This window comes from Ochotona princeps, chromosome 29 (genome assembly GCF_030435755.1).
Source record: "Ochotona princeps isolate mOchPri1 chromosome 29, mOchPri1.hap1, whole genome shotgun sequence".
Lineage (NCBI taxonomy): Eukaryota > Metazoa > Chordata > Mammalia > Lagomorpha > Ochotonidae > Ochotona > Ochotona princeps.
Genome location: NC_080860.1, coordinates 4,240,570 through 4,256,101, shown reverse-complemented (window position 1 = coordinate 4,256,101; position 15,532 = coordinate 4,240,570). Strand labels below are relative to the sequence as shown.

At 55.8% G+C, this 15,532-nt stretch overlaps 1 protein-coding gene across 6 annotated transcripts in view; it reads right to left on the bottom strand.

The window, feature by feature from the left end:
• Positions 1–2,060: 2,060 nt before the first annotated feature.
• KDM2B (lysine demethylase 2B) overlaps positions 2,061–15,532 on the bottom strand; it is a 112,232-nt gene continuing 98,760 nt past the window's right edge. For 2 of the 6 annotated variants that reach the window (XM_004595316.2, XM_004595317.2), the window contains exons 14-23: positions 13,069–13,212; positions 12,266–12,352; positions 11,874–12,134; positions 11,646–11,759; positions 11,057–11,095; positions 10,237–10,916; positions 9,384–9,547; positions 9,134–9,295; positions 8,058–8,276; positions 2,061–2,306 (exon numbers count right to left, since the gene is read on the bottom strand). In XM_004595316.2, the coding sequence (XP_004595373.2) occupies positions 2,125–2,306; positions 8,058–8,276; positions 9,134–9,295; positions 9,384–9,547; positions 10,237–10,916; positions 11,057–11,095; positions 11,646–11,759; positions 11,874–12,134; positions 12,266–12,352; positions 13,069–13,212 (2,052 nt within the window). In that variant the 3' untranslated portion in view covers positions 2,061–2,124. The remainder of the gene's footprint in view (positions 2,307–8,057; positions 8,277–9,133; positions 9,296–9,383; positions 9,548–10,236; positions 10,917–11,056; positions 11,096–11,645; positions 11,760–11,873; positions 12,135–12,265; positions 12,353–13,068; positions 13,213–15,532) is intronic. The other 4 variants (XM_058656440.1, XM_058656441.1, XM_058656443.1 and 1 more) reach the window with 3 other exon arrangements.

Sequence of the window (15,532 nt, the reverse complement as noted above, 5' to 3'; positions counted from 1 at the left end):
GTGATGTCACATTTAAGCCTAAAGAGGGGCTGCGTGCAGCAGGCTGTCTGCTTTGCCCAGAGGCCGTCCTGGAAGCAGCAGCCTAAGCCAGATACAGGCAGCCATGTCAGAGTCTGAACCTTATCCATGTGACAAAGTTTCCTTTAGGAACCCCTCAACATGCGAAACTGGAGGCCTCAGCTCTCAGCTTATGTCAGGATGTGCCTTCAGCAGGAAACCAGCTGAAGGCCACACTGCTTGCAGGTAGCGATGCTCATCAGCGCCTCACAGCGGCGACTCTGCAGTAAGGCGAGCGCATCCTCAGGTGCCCAGGATCGGCCTGTCCAATCAAGGGCCTCGGGACAGCCTGGAGTGCTGGGAGTGCTGGGAGTTCAGGGCCAGCCTGTGAGCTGGCACCTCAGGGTCCTGGCTGCTCTCTGACCTGTAGAGCCAGGGCTGGCTGCCCATGGCCTCAGCCGAGCATCTCTCCTCTTGCGCCTGCCTGCACAGCTCATGACGCCAGAAACTTAACATTTCCTCCCAACCTGCTCACTCGTAGTCAGAAGTCTTTAGACTCCAGCCAGCAGGTGGTAGTAAGCAAACCTAAAGAGAAGCCAAGGAACTGCTGCTAATTTCTCTAAATCGGGAAACTCAGTTTTAATTTTACATAGCCTCAGCTTGGAACAGTTTAGTATTTCCTCTTGGTTTGCTGAAAAGCACAGTTGCGCTCAAGGTAGCTCCAGGGAAGAGGAGACTGGGGAGCACTGTGTGAGGTAAGCCACGTTCCGTTAAGCCAAGCACAGTGTGACTCAGTGGTTGCTTGTTACATTCTGGGGTGCTGCTTGCAGGCTCACATGTCTGCTCCGACTCAGAAGTGAATAAACAGGCATAGTTCTGGATTCCACTGTTTCTACTTTGCACGGGTAGGGGAGAGAAGGCGAAGACCTAAACAGCTGTCAGCAGGGGTGGCTGTCCCACGGGCCCAGTGATCTAGTTACCTCTCACTGCTGTCTGCCTGCCACGTGGGGAAGCTTGTCTTGCAGGACCAGGCCTTCTCACGCTACCTCCAGCACACAGTCCTCACCCTCAGGTGCGGCACAGCCAGTGAGGGCCCCAGCTAACCTGCCTGCCACACCATGAGCCCACCCCCCGCTCCTATGGCGCAGTCCTTTCTGTGGCCATGTTAGCTGCGTGCCACCCACCTCGTGCTTTCCTGGAACAAAGACCCTCACACTCTGCTTTTGTACAATTGTTTATACAAATTCAACAAAGGTAAAACCGCGCCAGGGAAGGTCTAGGAAACACCACCGTACAACAATGGCACTTATGAGAGCAGAACCTTACGACTAGGAGTAGCCATGGTACAAACCTACACGAGGACCCACCCCCGACTTGTGGGGGCAGTCTGGGGAGGCGATGTGGGAGCTTAACATCTTTACTCACTGGCGGGGCACACCCTCCCGCGTGCACAAGGGCACGTCGGGAGTTCCACGGAGGAAACTTGGCTCAGTGTCCACCTCTGACTATAATTTACATGAATCCACAACATGCTCAGGTGACAACGTACGACGGAGGCTCCCCGCTTCCAGCTCCACATGCTTTGACCTGGAAGGTCTCGGCCCACTGTCAGATCTGGGCACGTTGGTGGGCGGGTTGTGTTGATAAAGTACAGGTCAAGTTCTACCTTAAGGACACTGGGAAAACTGGTCATCTCCGAACAATAAAAACACTGGTGTGCATTCAAACCTTGCATAAATAACTTTTAAACAATTTGTACAAAAATAGTTCTGCATAATGTCCGATGTAAGAAAATCAAAACAAAAGGTGTCGAGACGGCAGCAGACGCGGCTGTGGTCCACTGGAGGCTGCCCTTGGGGACCTCAGGGTGCCGAGCTCACGCTCAGAGAATTGCCCCCACGTCCTTCTCGGCTCCGCCTCTGAGAGCCTGGAGCAGTGCCTGTCCGCTCACTCATCCCCTCAAGCCAGCGAATGACGGCGCCTCCCTTGGCAAGACTTGCAAACGGGATCATTCAGTGGTTCCAAGTCCCAAATGGAAAATAAAAGCCCTTGCGGGTGTAAAGCCTCTCCCCTCCCCCGTTGCACCCCATCCCCCTCCCACCCCGTATTTACATACTTGTCCTTGGACTAACTCAGTTTCTGGAGGAGCTTTTCTTCCACTTGCCCAAACTGGACACTCACAGACATCTCGGCTATGAACTGCTCACAGCCCTCCTTGGTGACTTGCTTGCAGTACCTCAGGTCAATGTGGCAGATGTTCCCACAGCGCTTGAAGAAGGACAGGCACTGGTCAGTGACCTTATTGCAGTCTGCGGGGAGAGGATACCGTGTGAGCGGCCAGGGCTGCCACCTGCTGGGGACAGCACAGAGCTCCAGTCTGCTCCACCCCACACTGGCCTGAGGAAAACAGCTTTGGCTTACAATGGGGAGTGGTTTCCTCCGCTGGTTACAAAGAGTGATACTTGCTGAACAGTGTTCTGACAATGCCCAGGGACGGTCACTTCCAGCGGCCTTTACGAGGCAGTGTGGGCTGGTGTGCAGAGGATCACAGTGCATGCAGCAGCTGCTTTCTCCCATCTGCAGGTGGCTGTTTACTTCCTTGTCAATGCCCTGAGGTAACTGCCGGGGGTCGGGGTGGGGTTACCTGCCAGGTCATTTAGAGCTGCTGAGCCTGTGTGCTGGATGCCCCCTGACCTAAGGCTTAACCACGCAAGATGCCAGTAAAGCTGGAAGAGGCTGGAGCCGTGTTCTGTCCACACAGCAAGAAATGGAGCTTGGATCCTTCCGGCCCTCACTTTGACACACCCCTCCACTATATCTCTACCCATTATTTCCTTTTCAAACTGAATCCACAGGCACTGGGCTTAAAATGCAGACTGATGCCCTCTGGCTGGACAAATGACCCCTCCCTGGCCGAGTCCACCGAGTGAGACGAGTGACCCCTGCCTTTGGATCTCTGCTGATCATCACTAGCGCCAACACCAATTATTCCATTAAACTGAGTGAGCACAGACACAGGGCAAGCTTGTGCTACGAAATATCAATCCTCCAAGTCCCTGCAGGCCGGGGACAGTGGTGACCGACACCAGCGACCAGCTGACTCCCCATCTTACACAGCCTTGCGGCCAGATCCAGGAATGAAAATTCTGTCTTAGTTTGTACAGGCAGTAGAAACTCGTGACCTCGGGCACCCATGACCTCCCACTCAGGGACTGAACCAGTAGAAAGATCTTTGTTTCTCCTCTTCTCTGCAAATCTGTCTTTCCAATAAAAATAAGCCTTAAAAAAAAAAAAAAAGCTAAGATTATTATGTTATGGAAGAAGCCCTGAACACTTCACCAAAAATACCCAAACCAAAAGCAAAAACGAAGAAAAATGTATCAAGTTGTTTTAACTGACACATTCAGCAAAGCTGTGAGATCCAACCTCAGCACAAAAGTGAGCGGCAGTTCTAAGTGCTGGCAGTGAACAACATGAGAGAAAAACTAAGAAACACAACACCAAAGTGCTTAGAAGCACATTTAATCAAGGAAGTAGAAGACTTGTGCACCGATCTGGTAAAACGCCGCTTAAAAAAGAAAAAAAAAACTGGGCCCGGCGGCGTGGCCTAGTGGCTAAAGTCCTCGCCTTGAAAGCCCTGGGATCCCATATGGGCGCTGGTTCTAATCCCGGCAGCTCCACTTCCCATCCAGCTCCCTGCTTGTGGCCTGGGAAAGCAGTTGAGGACGGCCCAATGCATTGGGACCCTGCACCCGTGTGGGAGACCCGGAAGAGGTTCCTGGTTCCCGGCATCGGATCGGCGCGCACCGGCCCGTTGCGGCTCACTTGGGGAGTGACTCATCGGACGGAAGATCTTCCTCTCTGTCTCTCCTCCTCGTGTATATCTGGCTGTAATAAAATGAATAAAATCTTTAAAAAAAAAAAAAAAAAGAAAAAGAAAAAAAAACTAAAGGAAGACATCCTGTGTTTGTGTTGATGTTAATACTGCCCGTTCCAAAATCCCTACACAGCTTCCCAGAACCCAGGCAGGAAACGAGCAGACCCCCAACTGCCTAGTCCTCAAAAACAAACAGAAAACCCCTCACCTGCTAATGGCACAGCTTCCTACGAGGGCACTGGCTTAAGGACAGGTGGGAAGGCTTCAGCCAAGGTTCCAGCCCCACTCAACGAGGAAACCTTCCTGTCAACAGCCAGTGCCAGGGAAACTGGACAGCCACACGCCTGAGACTCCGAGTGGATCACCACACGAGTGTCAGGGACTCAAGTACTCTGCCCTCTTCTGTGTACCAGCGAAGAGCTGGGTCAGAGTGGAGACGATGGGGGCCAGCATGATGTCACGGCACATAGAAGCCACTGCCCGGGGCAATCCGCACCCCAGCTGCTCTCCACTTGCGACCAGCTTCCTTGTTAGGAAAAGCGGCTGCAGGCACGTGAGGGGAACAGTGGATAACCCAGATCGGACTATCCTGGATCTACACACATAACACCAGAAATGCAACAGATTTCTGCATGAGTTGATTCACTGAAGGAAAACTTCTAGGAAACAGACCAGACACCTAAGTGGGGAAAAAAAGGGGAAGAAAGGAAGAAAGAACACGCCAGGTGAGCTGAGGAAGAGAAACCCTGAGAGGAAGGTGAACAAGACCCAAGGACTGCTCCCAGCACGGAAGCTGCTCATGCTCGGCCAGCGGGCAGCTCGACAGCGGCCCCATGGCTCCCAGACCACAGACCCCAGAAGGCAGCTGGCAGTGGCTCCGTTTCCTGCAGCACTTCTCCCAGCCAGGAGGCATCCCCGGAAGCAGCCCAGCACACAGAGCTGCTGGTGCAGACGGAGCTAGCAAGAGCAGCTAGTCTGGGGGGTGGGAAGGGGCGGAAACAAAACTCCAGTCTGGTATATAATTTACTCAAAAATACTGTCCAGCTAAAAACCAAAACCAAGCCAGGGGCACTGTGGCACGATGCGCTAAGCTGCCACTTGCGACACACCACTTGTGACACTCAGGTCACACATTGCAGGGCCAGGTTTTTTTTTTTTTCTTAAATAGATTTTATTTTTTCTTCTATCTTCACTCGTCACTCCTTCATTCCTCAGCCAAAGCTGGGTCAGACTGAAGCAGCCTGGAGCTGCCTCTAGATCTCTCGCATGGGTGGCAGGAATGCAATCAGTGAGCCACCCAGGACCAGGTTCTGAGTCACAACACCCTGCCTATGCACCTCAAGGCAGTGGGTGATCGGCTCCCTGCCTCCTGGTCACCTCTGGATGTTCTGGGCATCTGGGGGAAAACCAGTGGATGAAACATCTGTTTTTCCCATCTTCCATACCCTCCCTCCCTCCCGTGCTTTCCAAACAAACACAAAAGAAAAAACAGGGCTAGTGCTGTAGCACAGTGGACCTAGTGGCCAGCTGCAACACACCAGTTCACATCCTGGCGGCTCAGCTTCCGATTCAGCCTCCGCTAATGCAGAAAAGCAGTGGTTGAGGGCCCAGCGGCGTGACCTAGCGGCTAAAGTCCTCGCCTTGAATGCCCCAGGATCCCATATGGGCGCCGGTTCTAATCCCGGCAGCTCCACTTCCCATCCAGCTCCCTGCTTGTGGCCTGGGAAAGCAGTCGAGGACGGCCCAAAGCCTTGGGACCCTGCACCCGCGTGGGAGACCCAGAAGGAACTTCCTGGTTCCCGGCATCGGATCGGCGCAGCACCGGCCCGTTGCGGCTCACTTGGGGAGTGAATCATCGGATGGAAGATCTTCCTCTCTGTCTCTCCTCCTCTCTGTATATCTGGCTTTCCAATAATAAAATCTTTAAAAAAAAAAAAAAGCAGTGGTTGACAGGGAGTACCTGGGCTCTGCACCCATGTGGGAAATCCGAATGGAGTCCTGGCCCTGTCCTTCCATTGAAGCATTTGGGGTGTGAGACAGCAGGTTGAAGACACTTCTTTCTGTATCTTCCTCTAATTCTGCCTTTTAAGCAAAAAAATTCTTAAAGATTGATATTTATTGGAAAGTCAGATTTACAGAGAGAGAGAGATACAGAGAGAAAGATGTATCTTCTGGTTCACTCCCCAAGTGACCGCAATGGCTGGAGCTGAGCCAATCTGAAGCCAAGAGCCAGGAGCTCTTCCAGGTCTCCCACACGGGTGCAGGGTCCCAAGGTTTTGGGCTGTCCTCCACTGCTTTCCCAGGCCACAAGCAGGGAGCTGGATGGGAAGTGGGGCTGCCGGGGCACGAGCCAGTGCCCATATGTAATCCCGGCACATACAAGGTGAGGTACTTTAGCCACTACGCTGCCGTGATGGGCCCAAACAGACAATTAAAAAAATGCAAAATAAAAGAAATGTTCACAAACGGTTTGGCTCTGCAATGACCAATACTGAACATAAAATATATACTTAACAGAAATGACATAATAAAATAACAAAACTTGGAATAAAATGCAAGAGACTTAATCAACGGCAACACAAAGTGTGGAAAAAAGCACATTTTAGGACACTATTCATGGGTTTCCAGAATGTTTATACCAAATAAACTTAAAAAAGACTGATTAATAGGGCCCAGTTTGTATCCTGGCTGCTCCTCCTCTCATCCAGCTCCCAGCCTGTGGCCAGGAGGAGCAGTCAAGGACAGCCCAACTCTGGCCATTGCGGCCACTTGGTCTGTCTTCCCGTGATCTTAGCCAAAAGGCTGAGAAGCGACTGGGGGCTCTGTCTTTCCTTTTCACTGTATAAAAATCTACTTTTCAAATAAATAAATAAGAGACTGATTCACTTAGAAGGGAGATCTAGCAATAATCTTCCATCTGCTGGCTCCCTCTGCAACGCCTGCAGGATGGCGCTAGCCAGTAGACTGCTGACCTCATCTTCCCACGAAGGAGCCTCAGCAGGCCTCACAGGTGACTTGGGAAGTTCAGCTCTGGGTGGGATGGTGGGACCTCAGGTTTCCTCTGATGCCCCAGAAAGAGCTACTCTTCATTTCTGGTTTACAAGACCAGGGTAATTAGTTATACTGCAAGGGCCTTCATTTCAGTACTCTCTCCTTAGGCTACAAACTGGTATTAGGACAAAAATTACTAGGAAAGATGGCTGACCAATAATGATAAAAGGGTGTTTAACTATTTTAAGTTATGGGGCATCTTTTCTAAGGCTAATTATGTTTTTAGTATATTTAGGGGGTATGTTGGTGGTGTTTGTTTATACAAAGGCAATGGCCACTAAGCCATAATCATAGGTTCAAACTTCAACACTCAAGGGCTCAGGAGCTTACGGCGCAGCCTCGGGTGGAGGCGAGAAAGCAATAGCTGTGAATGCGCCACCAAGCTGTGACAGAGCTGTGATGGCAGCCGGAAGCAGCTCCACCTGATTGGGCAGGTGGTGGGAGAAAGGGGCAACTCCTGAAACGTGCCAGCTTTCAACGAGTGCGCTCAACTAGCCACGCCAACACGAGGGGCACAGTCCACGGAGGACGCGTGCCAGGAAGCGATCGCAGAGACCGCACAAGTGTTGCCTGTGAACACCCAGCATACAGACAAGGAGCCTCATGAAGCAATCACTGGACCACCACACCTGGCCTTCGTGGGGGTGCGGGATACCCAGTGCAGACTGTCCCCGAGCTATCTGAACACAACACTCCGGCAGTGGGAGGGGCAGCTTCTGTGCACTCTGCTGTATGGTCCAGCCCCAAGTCCTTAAGAGCTGAGCCCTGACTTGTCAGCGAGTGACAACAGAATTAACTGGGCCGGGGGTGATTCTTTCTCTGACAACAGGCTCTTTGACAGTAAGGTCATGAGGGGGACATGTAAGTGACCATAGAAGCCCTGAGCCGCTTCCCCAAGGACTGAGCCCCTGCCTGCCATGGGCACCCTGGATGCTGCGCACTGGCCCCCTCACCGTCCTCTGGGGTCACAAACCACTGCCATGGGCTCCACCGTTTCTAGTAGCCATAATTACAATTCTGCTAATGGCTCATTTAAGGCGTATGCCCTCTAGGCAGTGTGGTTTCTCTGCTGCTACATCCCAGCACGCAGTGTTCTGACTGGGCGCACAGGGCAGCCTGGAGGCCCCTTTACCTGACAGGTTGATCTCAGTTAAGGAGTCTCGGGTGGTGGTACCAACGGCGGTCAGCAGGTTGATGGACTGGTCGGTGACGTGGTTACAGTAGCTGAGGTGCAGCTTGGAGAGCAGGGGCATGTGGCGGATGATGAGCCGCAAAGAGGCGTCTGTGATGTCCAGGCCCGCCAGGCGCAGCTCCACGATGTTCCGGAGCTTGCTCCGATTGTCCATTTGACCTGGGAGGAGGTGACAAACCATCAGCCTGACTCGGGGGAGTGGGGTTCTGAAAGTCACCCCAACTTCCTGTGGCTGTAAAGCCCTTTCCCTCAAATCATACTGTTTAAACATCACAAGATTTGGGCCCAGTGGAGTAGCCTAGTGGCTAGAAGTCCTTGCCTTGAATTCCCATGATCTCATATGGCATCAGTTTGTATCCTGGCTGCTCCACTTCCCACTCAGCTCCCTGTCTCGCCTGGGAAGGCAGCGAGCACGGCCCAAAGCCTTGGGACCCTGCATCCACGTGGGAGACCTGGAGGAAGCTCCAGCCTCCTGGCTTCAGATCAGATTGGCTCAGTCCAGCCGTTAGGGCCACTTGGGGGGTGAACCAATGTATGGAAGATCTTTTCCTCTGTAAATTGACTTTCCAATAAAAATACATAAATCCTTAAAAATAAAAAGATTTATAAAATTCCATACTAAAATCTGGATTCCTGGGTTGACTGAAACCTCACATCCTACCCAGTAGTGTGTGGCCAGAGAAGCGTGGAGCTGGCCCAGCAGCCCTGGTCTCCAAGGTGCTTACCCCATAGAGGGCCCTGCCTGTGAGCCCTCTCCAGCCACAGGGTGCCGCTCAGTCCTCCTCCTCCCCCCACCTGATCACCCAAAGGAAATGACAAGTTGGGCAGAATGGAGGCTTGGTATTTGCAAAGAGACCTGTCTCTCCCCAGACCCTCCCCGACCCCTTCCCCTGGCCGTGCTGACCACAAACAGCTGGGGTCACATGCAGACTGTGATTCTACCCAGATTGGACACCTGAGCCAGTGACCTCTCCCCAACATGACAGTCCTTGGCACAGCCCCAACAGGTGACTCACCTGGCCTGTTATCCGTGGGTGGGGACAGGAGATCACGCATTTGGGCGTCCTTCAGTCCTTCTACCCACTGGACATCCAGGGTCCGGAGCAGTGGACAACTGGAACTACAGAGGGCTGAGACTGCAATCCACGAGCAGCCCGACAGCACCAAGTCTCGGAGACCTGGGAGACAGAACGGGGGTGTGGGTCAGGCGGCTGGCCCCACTGCCCAGACTTACACGCAGAGAGAGAACTTTGTTCTAGGGCTCACCAGGCAACCGGTTGATGAGCCAGCTTAGCTGCTTCTTGGAGATGTTGGTCCAGCTGAGGTCGAGGGAGACGGGCTGCCGCCGGATGATGCCACTCAACATGAGCGGCGTGATGGACTTGCAGTGGTTCAGGTCAATGCGGGTCCACAACCGCTTATCGCAGCACCTGGGGCCGGTGCGGGGATGGTCAGAGGCAGAACCCCCCAACAGCTCTGACTCCTCTACCCACCACCCTCGAGGGAAACCCCTTAACCTGCCCTACTGCTGGATGACATCTGCTTCCTGAGGCCCATGCGGCTACCCTCTGCCCACTAGTGGCCACACCGCCACATGACACCTCAGGTCCACAAGCTCACCAGGCCCTAGGGCTGGGACTGTGATGCCAGGACTTGCGCCATCCTGTCTTGTCTCTCAGGCTGACGGCTTTACAAGGATTATCAGGGTGGCGGTGGGGCACAGCAACTCAAGTTGGCGGCCACTGAATCCCTGTGCCTAGGTTTGAGAACCAGCCTCATTTCTGATTCCGGCTTCCCACTGCCATGGGAGGCAGCAGGTGACAGCCCAAGCATTTGGGTTCCCGCCACCCACAGGCAGACCTGGTTGAAGTTCTGTCTGGCTTCAACCTGGACTCCACTTGGACTGAATCAGCAGACAGGGCGTTCTGCTTCTCCCTCACTTTACCTTACAGGGAGTCAAACCAGGAGAGCAAACAGGACACCCTGCCTTGGTCAAAGCCAGACGGGCAGACCACCATCACCTCCTGGAATCTTTTGTGGAGGATAATTAAGTTGTGCTGGGACTTAGAAGGAATAATCCATACACCCAACTCGAGGGGCGACCCTGGCAGCCCCTTACCAGCGGTTCCAGGTCCTGCAGACCCGCATGCAGACACACAGGTCCTGGTGGCTGAGGTAGCTGAAGACGGCCATCCACACCTCCCTGTGCATGACGTGGGCCGCCCCATCATCCAGGGGCAGCGAGTCGGGCGGGGGGCTTATGGGGGGCGGCCGGATCACGTGGCGCTCCATCTGGACGCACTTGGGCGGGGACACGGAGGGCGGGGGCCGGGAGATGACGCGGGGCGGGCTGCGCAGGCCGGAGCCCGGTGGGTGCCGCAGCTCGCGGGGGGTGCCGTTGAGCCCCTTGCTGAAGCGGTGGGGGCGCTCGCAGAGGCTCGGGGGCCGCTTGGGCTCCTCCTGCTCACTCTCGGGCTCCGACTTGATGGGCTGGTGGTTCTCGTGGGCCAGGCTGCTCTCCGTCTTCTGGATCTCATGGTTCAGCTCCTTGCTCAGCTCCTTGCTCAGTTCCTTGTTGGGGAGACGCCGTTTCCGACGCATCTTGACCTTCTTTTTTTCCTCGGGGCCCTCGGCGCCCTCAGTGCTGGGCCCGGCCGTGGGCGAGCTGGAACGCGAGTGGTCACTCTCTCGGCTCTTGGGGGGTGCCTCAGGCAGATCATCCTCCGGTTCCTGCTTGAAGCGCCGGAGGGGTTTGCTGGCCAGCGCCATCCGGTCCTCAGTGTTCTTCCAGGACCTCCGCTGCCGCGGGGGAAAGAGGGAATGCAGGTGGGTCCCGTGGGTGCTCTCAGGGAGGCCCACCCAAAAGCCCTAACCCTGCCCAGGACTGTATCTCGGCAGTGGGCCTGGGGGAAGGGAGGAAGGAAAGAGGTGCATGGTACCTTTTTCCTGAAAAGCTTATCTTCTTTGCCAGGCTTGAGCTGTGACAGGAAATAAAGGGTATGGAGCTTGCTCCCGGGGATTGGAAAACTCGAGGTCCCCTCTCCTTCCAACCCCACGACAACAAGACCAGGGCAGGAGCTGAACGGATGCCTTCCCCACAAACACCCTTTCCCTCATGGCTGACTCCACAGACAATCCCTGCCTGGCGTTCCAGGAGGAAGCAGAGGATGGCAGCGCTGTCACTCCCCAGTGACACCCCTTCCCCAAACCTCTGCCCAGCCGCCCCTTCACAGGGCTCCCGGAGCCTGGGTTAGCGCTTCGGGAAAACTCCAGGCGCCACCTTGCGGCAGGCGGCAGCAAAGCCAGCCGGCGGAGCAGCGCCAGGGGTTGTCCTCCCTCGGCTTCTAAGAGACAGCTTCAGCTCGGGTCTGGCAGTTTCAGTCAGAGTACTGCCCAAGCAGGAGATCTGGGACTGAAGCCAGGGCAGCCACCGGGAACAGGTGCCCCGAGTCTGTGGTAACTGGCTGTAGGTGGGGCGGGGTGGGGTGAGGCCAGGTCCTGGGCCGGGAGGGCGGGGCGTGGGAGCACCTGCTGCTGGAAGTAAGTGAGGCTGGATCTCCACCAAGGGCTGAGGCTGCTGCCTAGAGGGGGCCTCGGCGAGAGGTGAGAGGAGGAACCCGGGGACGTCTGAAGCGTCGAGGCCTAAAGGGGGTGGGGAGAGGAGTGACTCGCTGATTTGTCCCTCCCTGCTTTTGGGTCAGGACTTAGCCGGACCGCGGCCCATCCCCCTCCAGCCCACCGCGGGCCCTTCCGTACTCGCTTTCGACCGCTCAGCTCCTGGGGCTTCTCGTATTTCCGCTTCCTTCTCAGGTGCACGTCTTCTGACTTTCGGCGCAGGATGCCGTCTGGGGGCGCCTTCTTGGGGTGCTCGTCTGACCTGCGCCGGGGCGCCTCCTCACATTCACTCCTCCGCTTGGCAGGCTCCTGCCCTTCCTTGCTGTCGCGGTTCATCTTCTGCTCCTTGAGCAGGGAGCCAGGTAGGTTGGAGGCGTACTTAAAGCCAGGGCCACGTTTTTGCTTGTTAGCCAAAAAGGGGGAAAGGAACAAAAGCAACTGTATATCCTTGGACGGGCCCTCCCGCGGGTCTGCAGGCCACTGAGGCCGCCCTCTCCCACCACCGACCCAGGGCCTGGAGGTCCAGCACTCACTTTCCCGGTCTTGCCGGCGTGGTTACACTTGGGACACTCCCAGCAATTGGGAAGCTCGTCGTTGACCACACCCTCTGACTCCTTGATCTGGAAAGGACACATGGGGACGGGCTTGAGGAGGGCCAGCCCTGTGTGGAACACCTGTGTCCCCACCCTCACTTGGCCCAAAGCAAGCAGGTTTTCCAGGGGACGGTTCTGGGGATGACGCTGCTGCCTGCTGGCTGAGGGGTCCCCAGGAGCTGATGTCCTTGTCCCTCCAACACTAGGTCAGGATTCCGTCTCATGGTGGGCTCGCGGAGCTCAAGGGCTTAGCAGCCCAGGCCTGGCACATGGAGGACACACCACTTTGGAGCCAGGTGTGAGTCACCCGAGGCCAGCCCCGCCTTCACGAGACAGCAAGGGGGGGGGTGACAGGGAAGGTAGTCCTGGGGTGTGTCTGTGTGCCTGATGTGACAGGGAAGCCAGGGCCAGTGCAGACGCCCCTGGGCACTGCCAAGGGCCAGTGCAGCTGCCTCCCGGACAGGCCCCAGAGGTCTCTGTGAACCACACACAGCACACTCTCTCAGGACAGGAGGTGTGTGCTAGCCAAGTGTCCCCTTCCTCTCACCGGGGAATCAGCAGCCCGGGACAGGCAAGCCCAGCACATACCCGGGAGGAGGCAGCCCTGCCCTGAACACAGAAACACAGGAGGCAACCACTTTCGGGCCCCCGGGAATGTACCCACTCCACGCTGCACCACCACCAGGGCCCAGTGCCATTCCATCCAGCCGCACAGCCAGGGCCCTGGGGGGCCAGCCGCTCACCTTAAGGCATCCAGGGTGGATGATCTCGTTGCAAATGGAGCATTCCATAAGCATGAGGTTAAACTTGCCTTCTTCTTCCTCCACCGTGTCTTCCTTCCCTGCCTCGCCACACACGAGGCACACGGCAGTGTGGGGCAGCACTGGCTGGAAGACAGGGAGAACAGGACCAGTCAGCGGGGAACGGGGTCAAGGGTAGGAAGCCTGGGCCTGCTGGGAGACCTCAGAAGACAGCCCAGCACTTCTGTTTGCTTGGCTACTGCTTCCACGTGCCAGACACAGATATTCTAAACACCAGGAATGGAATTCTGAGCCCAGTGAGGTGGGAAGGCTAGGGCCAGGGAGTAGGGCTAATGTTAAATGTTGGGGGCATTACACCTGGGGTTGGGGGCCTTATACCTGGAAAAGAACTGAAGGAAGTGGCCCACAGCCACACAGGGTTAAGGCTGCGCCACAAAAGGCCGGGGACTCCAAGGTCCCCAAGATTCTGTCAGGGAGGTCTGTGAAGTCAAAACTGTCCTCAGGGCCTGCACCGCAGCACAACACATACAGCCACCACCTGCAATGCTGGCATACCACAGGGACACGGGTTTGAGTCCCCGCAGCTCCATTTCTGATCAAGCTCCCTGCCGATGTGCTTGGTAAAAGCAGCAGAGGATGGCCCAAGCATCTGGGCCCCTGCACCCATGTGAGAGAACCGGAGGGAGCTCCTGGGTTCACCCAACCTGACCACCATTGGCTGTTGCAGTCCTCTCGGAAATGGACGAACATATGCAAGATCGCTGTCTCCTCTGACTTTCAAAGCAGACAAATCTTCCAAAAAAGCAAAGTACAGAAAACTGTCTTCAGGAGTACCCGACTCATGGCTGCACTACAAGGCAGGAAACCACTGGTCCCTCAGCGCCTGCCATGCTGGGCCTCCATGTCCCTGGGGCTAGTGGTGGCCATGGAGGCATTACAAAGCTCCCCAGTCTCCTGTAAAGCAGTGAAGTGACGAGTTTAAGAAAAATTCAACCCTGTGCACGTGTGCTTGCCAGACAGGAAGCAGCAGGAGGCCTGGGCCTGCATGCCCAGGAGGTGGTGTCTGAAGATCCAGCCCTGGCGGGACCAGGCTGCCTGCTCAGCAGGCCACCTACACCACTGTGTGACGCCACGAAGACCCCGAGGGCGCCGACCCTTGCTCCTGGTGAAGGGTGCAGCCTGTCACCTCCAGGACACAGACAAACAATACTGCTCAACCCGCAGTTTCAAATCCAAGTCAGAATTCTGAAAAACCCGAGAGCCACCACAAGCTCAATCTCTTCCCCCACCCAGAGGCTCTGCTGCCGACACTGGTGGGGACACAGACGCGTGGTTACTGAGGAGACCCACGTGCACTCACATTGGGAGAACCTGCTAACCCAGGAGCCACAGCTCTCCTAACCCCAGGCAGCAGCAGGGAGGCCCTCGACAGAGTTTCAAATTCCATGTTGCAACTAAACAAGAAGGTACTGCCTCCCCCAGGGAGGCTACACCAGCCCTCACAGCCGTCTACACCAGCACACCACCACGCACCGGCCCTCACAGTCCGTCTACATCAGCACACCACCGAGGGTACATGGAAGCAGCTAGGAGCATCCTGGTCTTTTCCAATGAATTGGAAACAAGAGATTCACAAAACCATAAGACAATGAAAATCTGCTTACTAACCCTTAGTACGGAGGATAAGGCGGGACCCACACCACTGAGGAGCAGAGAGGTCTGCTAAAACAGACAGCTGTCATTCACTCAACAAACACCTAAGCAGCACCGGCTGGGCCTGAAACAAGGCCCTGGGGAGAGCAATCAGAAATGCAGCATCAGGGGCTCATCTCAGGGGGGCTGGGAGGCCAGGGCAGGCAGCGGGGCCTCAGGGCGAACTAGCAGCAGGCCGGAGGGGATCAGTGGTAACAGCTCCAGGTGGCCAGGTGGGTCTCGGGTAGGTGGGGGGTCTGGGAAGGAGGGGAACTCGGCAGTTAGCCCAGAAAGGGCCCAGCTGCTCACAGCAAGAGGGAGTTCAGCCCATCAAGAGAGGAGGGCAGTTGCAGCAAGTGGACAGAATGTGGGTGGACATGTCCTGCCCAGGCAGAGATGCTGGAAGGAGTGAGCAACAGTCCAAGGATCAGCCCAAGGAGCCCCATGAGGCCGGAGAGGAGAGGAGGAGACTCCCAAATGAGGTTCCCTCGTATCAAGACTGACACCGGGCCTGGTCCCAGGGCTGCAGGGACCAGGTGGCACCTGACAGGCCTCCCGTCCCTGAGCTGGGGAAGCCAAGGATGGCCCAGGAAGGCCGGGCAGCAGGCATTTTCAGCTCTGGGAAGCAGGGTCCCCAGGACTTGCATTTCTTGTGTGGACGCATCCCACGGGCACAGTCTGCTCCCATAGCCTGGGCTTGAGAAGCCAGCGGAAAACACAGGCGGCCAAATTCAAGAGAATTCTGCAGTAAAAT